This window comes from Chionomys nivalis, chromosome 1 (genome assembly GCF_950005125.1).
Source record: "Chionomys nivalis chromosome 1, mChiNiv1.1, whole genome shotgun sequence".
Taxonomy (NCBI): Eukaryota; Metazoa; Chordata; class Mammalia; order Rodentia; family Cricetidae; genus Chionomys; species Chionomys nivalis.
In genome coordinates this window covers 178,215,213-178,227,826 of record NC_080086.1, presented here as the reverse complement: position 1 = coordinate 178,227,826, position 12,614 = coordinate 178,215,213, and the positions used below count along the sequence as shown (strand labels likewise).

The 12,614-nt window shown below is 37.9% G+C and overlaps 2 protein-coding genes across 2 annotated transcripts; one reads left to right on the top strand and one right to left on the bottom strand.

The window, feature by feature from the left end:
* Positions 1–6,021: 6,021 nt before the first annotated feature.
* On the top strand, positions 6,022–12,385 carry LOC130862659 (hyaluronidase PH-20-like). Its single transcript, XM_057752415.1, has 3 exons — positions 6,022–6,981; positions 7,434–7,526; positions 11,939–12,385. Exons 1-3 carry the CDS (start codon positions 6,022–6,024, stop codon positions 12,383–12,385), a joined length of 1,500 nt encoding a protein of 499 aa, XP_057608398.1.
* Positions 8,030–8,535, bottom strand: LOC130882423 (60S ribosomal protein L23a-like). The gene has a single exon (XM_057782463.1). It carries the CDS (start codon positions 8,533–8,535, stop codon positions 8,068–8,070), a length of 468 nt encoding a protein of 155 aa, XP_057638446.1. The 3' UTR covers positions 8,030–8,067.
* Positions 12,386–12,614: the final 229 nt, after the last annotated feature.

Here is a 12,614-nt window from a genome sequence, read left to right as displayed (position 1 = left end):
TGACCTGATCTGTTCTCTTGTGGCCTGACTTCCTTGAAGTGTTGTGTTCCCATAAAAACAAATTTTTTGGTTCACCATAGATAGCTCAATTTAAAACATCCTAAAGTAAAATTTGCTTTTCATGCATGCTACCATCTTACATATAGAGGAGAGTGGGGACAAGGAAAATATTGTTGGTAAAAACAATCTGGAACAATGTAGATTAATTAAGTGCATTCTGTGTACTAAATATAAAAAAGAAACAAGTTCTGTTTCTGTGAACTAAACTGACAACTGACAGATTAACAGAAGAAAACTGGGGAAATTGAGCCATCTCCCTGGTCTGGTACAGTCCAGATTTTTGGTCTACCAATGTTAGAAGTACTTAAGAATTTTATCAAGAAGATTGGGTAGTCCTATGAAGCCAATCACATGGTTTTAATTGCAACATTAAATTAAAAATATACTATCATGATCACGTTTATATTAACAAAAGAAAAATATGCTCCCACTGCCTCTGATCAAGGAATAGCCCTTGAGCTTTCAGAGAGTTTTCCCAAGGCATGAAGAGAACTCACGAGAAAGAAATCTAGAGGGATGTTGTTCTATGCCATCTAGTTTTTTTATTATTATTATTTTTGGTATTCTATGATACATCTACCATATGTTCACCTTCAAAGATCCAAAAACTAGTTCACATTTTTCCATAGTAGTTAAAATTACTATCAAGTTGATAAATTAATAGGACTTGAGTTTTGGAAACTGATGCAATTTTATCAATTTCATGCTTGACTTAGGGAAAAATAAAGTTAATTGGAAAGTCACATGTCTGAAAGTGAGCCCATAGTGGAAGAACACATGCAAAGCTGAGAAGATTCAAATGGGTAATTATCTGTCAGGTTTGCATCAAACGTGAAAAAATATAGAATTTTTATTTAAAAAAATTTCTTCCATAAGTATGGGAGAATTGAATGTAGGGGGAAAGAGGTGGAAATAAAGTATCTTGGGAGTATCTCTCTGCTTTGTGATGTCATCTGCTTCTAGGACCTTAGAATTTGCTGTGAAATCTAAACTATGAGGTCACTTGTAGGTATGGTCTTCTCATTACCTGTTTTAGGAGTGCTGTAGATTTAGGTTAGCTATGGTTCACATGAATGAAGAAGAGTTTCCTTTGTGAGGTAGGAGATGCAGATGGTGAGCAGGTCTTTATAAGGTTCTTTCCAGCAAGGTAACAGTGCATGATTTCTTTTTATAAACTTCTTGATATTTACTTGTCTTTTGGTTGAAAGTGATTAAAAGAATTATCATTCAACAAAGTCTATATTTTCCACTATACTACTAAGAAGTTATTATCTCTCTTTCTCTTTCTCTGTCTCTCTTTCACACACACACACACACACACACACTTACACACGCATCCACACACGCACACATGCACAATAGCTTCTTAAGTCACAGTATCAAATCTACCCAACTTCCTGCAAATTCCTCTTAATTTAGGAATGGCAGATATTGTCAATATAGTTAAAAGCCAGTACAGTAGTGTTTATGCCTCATAATTGAAGCCAAAAATTTTATAAAAGCTAAGGTAATATTTTAAGTTTTTAAGTCTAATTTCTTGTTTTTTTTTAATACCTAAAATTTCTATTTTTCTGTTCTGCTTGTCCTGGCTACTCATGTTGTTACAAGATATAAAATTAATAAGAGTGCTACAGTGCTTTTGGAACAAATGGTTTACCCGTGTTGAAAATTAGTCCTTTAGATAAAATCACTCCATAAAGAATATGAAAGTGAAGAATGGTCACAGTTACTAAAACCTTTTCACTGTCATAGCATCAGCATGCTTATTTGAATATGTATTTAGTCTGTCCACCAAACATGCAGACAGTGAACAAAGAGTGGGATTTGCCAAGGGTAGAAGGTAGGTTTATAAAATCAAGTGCAGTGTCTTCAGGGCAGTGTGAGACTTGGGGTATTCCCTTAGGTCGGTGGTGACCTCTGGAAATGTAGTTATAAGGCAGTGAATGTTGAAAGAATTTGGTCAGAATATGAATGCTAGGGCAGAATCAATTGTTTTTCATCCCTCAACCCAACATGATTTGAATATTCATAGAAATTTTATGTTCATTTGTGATTGGACTATCAGAGGAGATTAAAAATCCACAGGTTTCCAGGTATGATTAGCAGACTCCATGGTTGCAAGTAGGATAGAACAAATACATGAATTTTCTCTTGAGCAAGTGCGCATGCTCCAGTAACAACTTTGCTTTAATTGCCAATACTCTCCAGAGCTCTGGGAGGCAGATGTAGTAATAGTATCTTGCTTTTTTGCTGACTCTGGTGTCTCCAAAATGTCAGCTGCCGTCTGTAGAGTAAACCTTGTATCTCAAGCGATGGTAACCCATTCTGCTAGAACCAAAGCAAAATAAACAAGCCTTATGTTGTGTCTGAAGTTCTGTATCGGGAGATCCTGATGAAGTGAACTGATAAATATGTACATAGGAGCAAAGCAAAACCTTTATTTAATGTGTTTTTTCCATGTACATGGGAACCTTCATGAAGTTCCAAAGAAATGTCCATGACCAAGATCCTAGTATGTTTTCTAAGCAAAAAATAATTATGAGGAAACAGATGAGAGCAGTGAAACTTGTAGAGGAAGCAAAGTGTGGGGGCACGACCAGGAGACATAGAGAAACCAGTTGATAGTAAGGACTGTGCAGTAAGTTTTTCGGTATTGACTTACCAGTCATTCCTAGTCCGGTTATGAAATGTGTTCTTAGAACAGGGAGTTTAGCATCTACATAATGGATATTTGGCCCTGAGGTATACCAGAGAATTTTCTGTCATATGCTTTTGCTCAATAATCTTTAGTTCATTGTGGTTTAGGGTAGTGCGTTCTGAACCTTTGACAGGTAGAAGGCTGAATGCGTTATGTACATTATTTTAACACAATAAACCTATGAATTGTTATTTTGCTATACATTTTATTTTTATTTTAAAATTATGTTCATGTAAGTCTTTTTGGTCTCTATCTAAATATTAGTGTGTGTCTATGCAGGCTAGAAGAAAGGTGTTGTATCCCTTGGAGTTGGAGCTACAGGGTACACGCTTTTTAACTACTGAACATCTTATTAACCCCAGATGCCCAGTTATTGCTGTATTTTGAAGTTAAGAAAGTAAGCATTAAGCATACTGAAATTTAGTAGTTTGGGTAAGCTAACACTGAGACTAAGTCCGGTGGTCCTATCAGAAACGCTTGTTTAGTTTAGTATAGTAGTTCAGATATTTTCATCATAGAATTCTTTGAATGATTTTTTTTTTTTTGGTTGTTGAAAAGATTAAGCGGCTTGTTTTTGACTAAGTAAGTAGCTTTTAGGATTCAGATTTAAATGTATCAGCCTCCAAAATTTTGGTAACCAGAGTGATTTGTTTGATTCAACAGTATAAATATGTATTTTGTATTTTTACTCAGTGCATGTAAATGAATACCTCAGCGCAATACAGATGTGTACATAACTATGACATTATAAGACATAAATTTTGGTTTTCATTGTTAGCTCCCACTTCACAGCTTCCTTCCCGCTGCAAGTCATAGACTTTCTAATTGTCCCTGGGCTTTGCTTTTGAACTGGTATTATTCTCTGATTTCCCTTTATCTAATTAGAGATCACAAGGCTAACCCCTTTTTGGAAGTGTCCTGTTCCACATTACATTTGGGAGAAGATTCCATAAAAAGGCCACGGAGAATGGCAATCCTTGCCTATCTTCCTCCTCCCTGTTTATAGGCATTTAATCATTTCTGTCTTGTACAATCTCATTTTGGCATATTTACTGATGCTTGCATTATAACTATTCAAAAATAAAGTCACTATAAAAACCTGAAAAAACAGAGTTTGGGAGCTTTCAGGACTCAGGTCAATAGAGAATCCTGGGTGTAAAAAGCATGAAGCTTTTTCCTGCCTCTCCCAATTGGATCTTACGTATCTCTTCATCCATCTTTTGTAACGTCTGTTACGACAGATCCTTAAACCTGTTTTCTTGAGTTCTGAGTCACTTTAAAAGGGAAGCACAAGGAGAGGGGCTGTAAAGCCTTCTGTGTAGCTGGTTGATCAAAATTGCCTGTTGTGACTGTCATCTGAAGTAGAGGATCCCTACTGGTAACTGAGATGCCAGTTTGTGGGCTCTACCTATTGTTAACTAGTGTCAAATTCATTACATGAGAAGACACTCAGTTGGTGGCCCCTTCAGAATCCATAACTTTCTTCCTAGAGGTCACTGTGCAAGAGATGAGGAAAAACCAGAAAGTTTGTATTGCCACCACGGGATAACTAATAAAAAGCATCCACAGAATAGCACCCTTATCATTTACCTTCACACTTTGGTGCCCCCTACTGTAGCCCATTCCATCACAATTTATTCCACCTTAGTATACATCAGTTATTACTTTTATTATCATTATTGAAATGACCATTGCGACTATTCAATTGAATTTGTGGCAGGTATGTCCCTGACAGGAAAGATCTTCAATTTGAAAAAGCGCCATAAATAGACTTGGGTCATCATATTTGCCATTAGCTCCGTCTTATCTGCAATGACTGGGTGCAGAAGTGATATTTAGTGAGCTTTGAAGTATTCTTTCTAGTTAGATTTGTCTAAAGATGTTCTCAACGTGGAAAGTCTGGTTAAACCATCTGTGACGGGGACACTTCACTCTCCTGTTTTCTGTCAACAAAATAACACGGATCTCTTTTGAGGTTAAAGCAGCAGCATAGCAATCTCTTGAGTATTACTAGTGTGTGATTTATTGTAAATACAGATGCTCCACCCTTATTTTGTGGTGATAACTTCCACAAATATTTGATAACCCAGAGTCTACTGATTACTTTTTAATTGTCCAACTAACATATCTAGATTATTATATCTGAAAGTATGAGGACCTAAACCAGTGATAAGTGTGTGTGTGTGTGTGGCAACTGTATGGGTTTCCCCTAAATTTCTACAAATTGGAATGATTTCTGCTAAAGAAGTTTCTCCTCTTCTTTTATTTTTTAATCTCAGTCTTTGATGAAGACTTTGCTTATTGATATTATCCCCAAATACCTCTGCATTATCTAGATCAAGACTCCTGGTAAGTATTTCTTTGGTATTATTGTGCTAGTAATGCATAATCTCTAATTTTTATAGATTTTTAATTAAAATGATGACATTACTTTTCTCTTCACTTTTTTACTTTCAGTCTCTACCAAATACTCTCCCACAACTGCTTCCGTGTGTCCCCTCATTCTCAAATTGATAGCCTCTTTTGCTTTGATCATTATGCTATACTCATAAGTACAACTTCTTGGGTGCATTTTTGTTGTGTGTCTATGTTTTCATGACTGACTTCAAGAGACTCCCTCAATCTAAGTGAATGCATTGAGTTTTATGATTTCCAAAGTTAAAAATAATTTTTTTTCATACCTGAAAGAAATTTAAATCTGTGAAAGGTTGTTTTCAAAATTTAGTTGATCATTACAGAGTGGTCATTTAAGACCAATAAATAAGAATTTATCTTTATGCAACTTGTTTTTGCTAAAACATTGCTAGATACAATATTTTATATACATAATAAAAGAGAAAATAGTTACATTCAGTTCTGTGTGGAATCAGGGATGATTTTTGAAGACTAATGTTGACTGTTACAGATTTTGTATCATACAGAAGAGAAAAAATATATTACTTTAAACACAATAGTAGACCTTCTTTCTTTTGAAATTAAGTTCTCTTCATAAAACATTGAGGATTTGCTAAAGCTCTTATCCCTGCTACAGTGAAGTCCATATTTGTCTTTTTTTTTTTTTTTCAGTTCTGGATGATTGAACGTGCTACAAAAATATTCCTGAAATGTGACTCAGGAAGTATAATCTTTAACATAAAGCAATCATCATACTGTTATTCCTCATGGTGACTTCATCTCTATCTTTCTTACCTTTTGCATCAAATACTGTACAAACCTAATTGTGTAAGAAGAAATAAGTGTTTGCACAGTAATTAGTCTCGACGATGGGAGGGTTGAGATTTAAGCAACTCTTTAGGGAGAGTTTCGCTGAGTCTGAGGATACATTCCAGGTAGTGGTAATAATCTTCCTTTTGAGTCCATGTTCCTTGGCTGTAGATTATAGGGCTGCACCACTTATGCCAAATGAGACTTTCCTTTGGGCTTGGAATGTTCCAGCTGAAGCTTGTATTGGAAGTGTTAATCACTCATTGGATTTGAGTTTCTTCTCTTTAACTGGAAGTCCCCGAAAAACTGCCACAGGGCAGGCTGTCACAATATTCTATATTGACCGACTTGGAAAGTATCCACATATAGATGAGAAACAAACGGAAGTGTTTGGAGGAGTACCTCAGGCAGGGAATTTACAGGAGCATTTGGACAAAGCTAAGACTGACATCGAGCATTACATTCCAGTAGACCAACTGGGCCTAGCTGTCATTGACTGGGAAGAATGGAGGCCCACCTGGGAACGAAACTGGACACCAAAGGACATTTATAAGAATAAGTCTATTCAGTTGATACAGACCCAAAATCCAGGTACGAACATTGTACAGGCCACCATAAAAGCCAAAGAACAATTTGAATTGGCAGGAAGAAAGTACATGGAAGAGACATTAAAATTGGGGAAAAAACTTCGACCCCAATACTTCTGGGGTTTTTTTCTTTTTCCTGATTGCTATAATTATCAAGATTACCTAGATCCAGGATACAGAGGAAAATGTCCTAATATAGAAATAGAGAGAAATAATAATCTTGGCTGGATATGGAAAGAAAGCACAGCCCTTTACCCAGCAACCTATCTGAAGAGAGAATTGAAATCATCTCCAAATGCAAAACTCTACAACCGCTACCGTGTAGTGGAAGGCATCAGGATGTCTAAAGTGCGTGAGGAAAATAATCCACTTCCTGTTTTTCTGTACACACGTGTTGTTTTCTCTGATCGGATATGGGAGTTCCTTTCTCTTGTGAGTAAATCAAAGAATTATAGTTATGTGCTATTGTGCAGAAATAGTGTCAACAGGAATGCAATGTTATTCAAAAGTGTAATTCAGCTCTATGTATCATTTAGGAATATAGATATCAGTAGTTCTATGTTCTCTGAAGAAGGCAAAATTAGTACATTTTTAGCGTTTAATATAGTCATATGGTCTGTCAGCAGCCATGAAAGTACTGCAAAATGTAGAAAATATTTTAATCATTCTCCTCCTTTTTCTCCTCCTCTTCTTGAAATCTGGGTCTTTTTCTAGCAGAAAGCATTAAATATATATAGTAAAGAAATGCCAGAGTAAAAGATTTAAAGACTGTATTAGTTTTTAAAGCATTATTGCTAGGTCAGCATGCTTTGCTTGGTGAATATGTCCTGTGTAAATGCCTGCACTGGTTACTCCCTGCTAACTCTTTGTATCACCTTTATCAGAATGACCTTGTGAACACTATTGGTGAAGCTGTTGCTCTGGGGACCAGTGGAGTTGTAATATGGGATTCTATATCTGTAGCACAACGTGCACAGGTAAGGTATTGGTATATGAAATAGAAAATAATTCTATCCTTAATGATTTTTGAGGACTTTGTCTTAAGGAATTTAGCATTATGCTTGGCCATAAGTAAATGCTTGCTATTTGTCAAATTAAGATATACTGCACTTTTTTTTTTATTATGAAGTAGAAAACATTATACCTGTCTTCAGGAATCAGATGTTCAAAGAGATTAACTGACGTTCTCTAGGCTCCGTGTTGTAAGTAGCAAAACCAGGACTGCAATTTCAGTTTTCTGACATGATGCTTTAATGTCAGACAATAGGTCTCTAGAATTTAATTCCCCATATTAAGAATTATCATCATTTTTACAAATTTCTTGAATAAAAGAAAGTTTCAGTGCAAATATACTTGTGTGTATATGTGTATGTGTCAATAAATGTGAATTTAACATTGCTAAGTCGAGGCTGATTGTGTGTGTGTGGACAGAGAAGCAGTGTTGATTGCTGTCCACCTTATCTTTTTTTTTTTTATGGTGAAAAAGTGTATATTTAGAATTAGCCGGCTGGGCTCAGTTTAGATGATTCCAATTTTGTTGGCAACATCCAGAGCATCATAATCAGGAGCCAACCGAACATATGCCTTCTTCTCTCCGTTGGGCCTTATGAGGGTGTTGACTTTGGCCACATCGATGTCATAGAGTTTCTTCACAGCCTGTTTGATCTGGTGCTTGTTAGCCTTGACATCCACAATGAACACAAGCGTGTTGTCTTCTATCTTCTTCATGGCTGACTCGGTGGTCAGGGGGAATTTGATGATGGCATAGTGGTCAAGCTTGTTCCTCCTGGGTGCGCTCTTCCAGGGGTATTTAGGCTGCCTTCGAAGCCGCAGGGCCTTGGGCCGCCGAAAGGTGGGCGATGTGCGGATCTTCTTCTTTTTGTGGCTGTGGACGCCTTTCAGCACTGCCTTCTTGGCTTTCAAGGCCTTCGCTTTAGCTTCGGCTTTGGGAGGGGCAGGAGCTTCCTTCTTCGCTTTCGGCGCCATCTTGACGAAAAGGGTTTAAGAGAGAGTCGGCCACTTAACCCAGAGTTTAGCAATTTGGCTCTATTGGCTGGCCAAAAAGCCCCAAATATTTACTTGTCTCTGCCTTTCTATTGATGAGCATATAATCACCTGATATTCTACTTGGCTTTGGGAAGTTGGTTATGAGAATAAATCCCGGGTACGTTTACTTTCACATGAAGGGTCTTCTTAGCCTCTCTAACAGCCAGTCCATACCCTTTTCCTAGCTGTTAAAATTGACACACAAAAAGTATCAAGTAAGCCATCTCCTTCCACTCCACTTATCTGATCCTGTGGTGTGATGAAACCAGTTCTACCAGTCCTACCTTATGAGACGTGTTTTTTTTTTGTTTTTTTTTTATATTTGGGATTCTTGTGAGGCAATTATTAAACATGGTCATTATTAAAAATCAAACGATAAATAAATTTCACTAAGTACAAAAATAACTAATGCGTACAATACACCAATTATTTTGCTTCATGTTCATCCCAGTACCTGAGATTATGTATATCTGTTGTATCTGCATTGGTGGAATACTCTAGAATGGATGCTTTTCACATCATACTCCCATACTAGCTGCGGGGCTGCGTCCCCGGCACCCGGCTGCCCACATGGCTTAGCTTATGCCCCGAAATAATTACACGGAAACTGTATTCTTTTGAACACTGCCTAGCCCATTAGTTCCAGCCTCTTATTGGCTAGCTCTTACATATTGATCTAACCCATTTCTAATATTCTGTGTAGCACCATGAGCTGGCTTACCAGGGAAGATCTTAACCTGCATCTGTCTGGAGTGGGAGAATCATGGCGACTCCCTCACTCGGCTTCTTTCTCCCAACATTCTGTCTGTTTACTCCACCCACATAAGGGCTGGCCTATCCAATGGACCTAGGCAGTTTCTTTATTATTTAACCAATGACCTTCCTCCATCACAACTCTGCATTCAGTGTTATTGGTTGGCAACTTGAAGTTGGCTAGTGTGGGTTTAGTTATATAGCACCTCTTAGGTTGCCAGTTTCAATCTTTCCATAGAGAAGATGAAAGACGACTTTCAAATAATCTTCATTCCCACAATCTACCTTTTGTCTCATCCTTATCTCTGAAAATAGCTCCAATACTCCTTGAACTTGGTATAACTTTTAAATGTATCATTAGCACTGAGAATATAATATTTAAGAATATTAGCATAGACCATAAACTCTTAGAATATAATAGTGTTTAGGAAAAACTACACAAAAATTAAAATATTGGCCGGGCGGTGGTGGCGCACGCCTTTAATCCCAGCACTCAGGAGACAGAGGCAGGCGGATCTCTGTGAGTTCGAGACCAGCCTGGTCTACAAGAGCTAGTTCCAGGATAGGCTCCAAAACCACAGAGAAACCCTGTCTCGAAAAACCAAAAAAAAAAAAAAAATTAAAATATTGGTGCTTTATAAGCAGCTAACACAGAGATTTGAGTCTACAAAGAAAGTATAGTTACTTTCTAATTATGTAAAACCAGAATGATAAAAAGTCAATCACATGTAAAATGCAAATATACATCATTCCACACAAATGGAATATTAGAAGAGCTTCATATGAACCTGTTATGCTAGTTTTCTTAGTTTGGTTTTTATTGTGAGAAAACACTCTGACCAGAACTTACAGGATAAAGGATTTGCTTGGTTTATGCATCCTGATCATAGTCCATTGTTGAGGGACTACAGGGAAGAAACTCAAGGTAGGAACTTGGAAGTTGTAACTGAAACAGAACTATGGTGGAATGTTTCAGTAGCTGGCTCTCCAGGCTCGATTTCAGCTACTTCCCTTTTTGGCTTCTAACCATATCCACAGTCTCCTCCATTGTAAGCTCACACAGTCACAGGCTCTGGGGACAGGAGGGCAGATATCTTTTCCAGATCATTACTGAAGCAAAAATAGAGTCTCAATGCAAAGAAAATAGCCAATAGATTCAAGTCAGGGGCAAAGAGCTTTTGCTTTTCCTGTCAGTGTGCTACCACAGTTGCCTCATCCAGTAGAACTGTAGATCACGACAGATCATAATCAACAATGTTTTTGTAATGACCTCTGACCAAGTTTAAGGGATCGAGATAGAGACAGAGACTCAATTTGGAGCAGCGGTTTGAGGTCTTAAGGTCCAAATGAGGAGCAGAAGGAGGGAGAACATGAGCAAGGAAGTCAGGACCATGAGGGGTGCACCCACCCACTGTGACAGTGGAACTGATCTATTGGGAGCCCACCAAGGCCAGCTGGACTGGGACTGAATAAGCATGGGTTGAAACTGGACTCTCTGAACATGGCGGACAATGAAGGCTGATGAGAAGCCAAGGACAATGGCACTAGGTTTCGATCCTAATACGTGAACTGGCTTTGTGGAAGCTTAGCCTGTTTAGACGCTCACCTTCCTGGACCTAGATAGAAGTGGGAGGAACTTGGTCTTCCTGCAGGGCAGGGAATATGGATTGCTCTTCAGTATCGAGAGGGAGGGGGAATGGAGTGGGGGGAGGAGAAGAGGAGTGGGGATAGGGGGAGGGGAGTGGGGGGAGGGGGCAATATTTGGGAGGACAGGGAGGGAAATGGGAAACGGGGACAGGTGGAAATTTTAATTAAAAAATAATAATAATAAAAAAGAACAGCGATGTTAAGATGGACCACTCTGCCCTTCATCTCTCTTACATACACAATTTGTTAAAGAACTGTCATGCACACCTTTGACTGTGTAACATTTAGCTACAAGGTACAAAGTTGAACATATTTTATCATTTTGAGACATCAGTTTTGAATCTGTTTAATTATGTTTAACTCATTTGTAAAATTAATTATGACCTATTGAGGGTTAGCTGAAGAAATGTTAGGTCTCATATGCATACATCTTATCAGTTGTCTTCACAATAACCCTATGAGGCAGCCTGCAAAATCATTCCTACTTTACAAGGGATAAAACTGAAGCACAACCAAGTTAGCTAATTTTCCTCACGTGATCCAGAGAGCAACCTAAGATCTACAAAACTTGAGGCATGCTAGGTTGGCAGACATGGTTATTAATGAAGGTGATACTACTGTTGGGCAAGCAAACCTCAAAGTCCGAGTCTAACAGTTGCAAAATCCATACTCTTGATTAATTCATGAATTATCAGGAAAGATGAAGTCTGGGGTACGTTAAGCTTCAACTAACCAATACTTCTGCAGCACTAAATAAATGACCTACAGAACTTGCAGATGTTAAAATATAGTTGGAATAACCTTCCTTGTCTGAGTGAAAATGGGTATTTGTGTCACTTGTTCAGTCAGATGCTTCATTCGATTTTAAGAGTTACTATAAGATATCTGTTTACACAGGAATGTGAGCCTTTCTGTACTCACTGACGGCCTTATTATTTTACAGACAGGTTGTCCAGCCCTACACAAATACGCGAACTCTATCCTGTATCCATACATAATCAACGTCACCCTAGCAGCCAAAATGTGCAGCCAAACACTTTGCAGCCATCAAGGAATCTGTACAAGAAAAGACAAGAATTCAAATCACTATATTCAGTTGAATCCGAAGAACTTAGAAATTATTTCGAAAAATGAGAAGTTTGAAGTCGTTGGTAACCCTAGAGTTGGAGACCTGAAGTACTTTTCTGAGCATTTTAAATGCACCTGTTATACCAACATGAACTGTAAGGAGAGACCTGATATTGAACGTGTGGAAAATGTTAATGTGTGCACTCGCAACAATATTTGTATAAAGACCCACGTAGATCCTGACCGAGCGTTCTATCTCCTACCTGGAAAAAACCTTCTCTTTTTCATAACTATCGCTCACATACTCTATCCTCTGCTCTAGGGGCCTCTGACTCTCCTAGGGCAGGTATCAGTGGGTGTCCCTTAGTTATATCTGCTCCCAGCATTTGAAATATTTGTTATAGTCTTGTGCTAACTCAGAAATGCAAAATGGGATTCTATTTTAATAGCTGAGATTCTATTTTGATATTTAAACAAAAAATATCTATTCTTCTAATAAAGACTGGTAACAACCAAGGAAGCCATACTTGGATGATGGCTTTTGCCTCAGG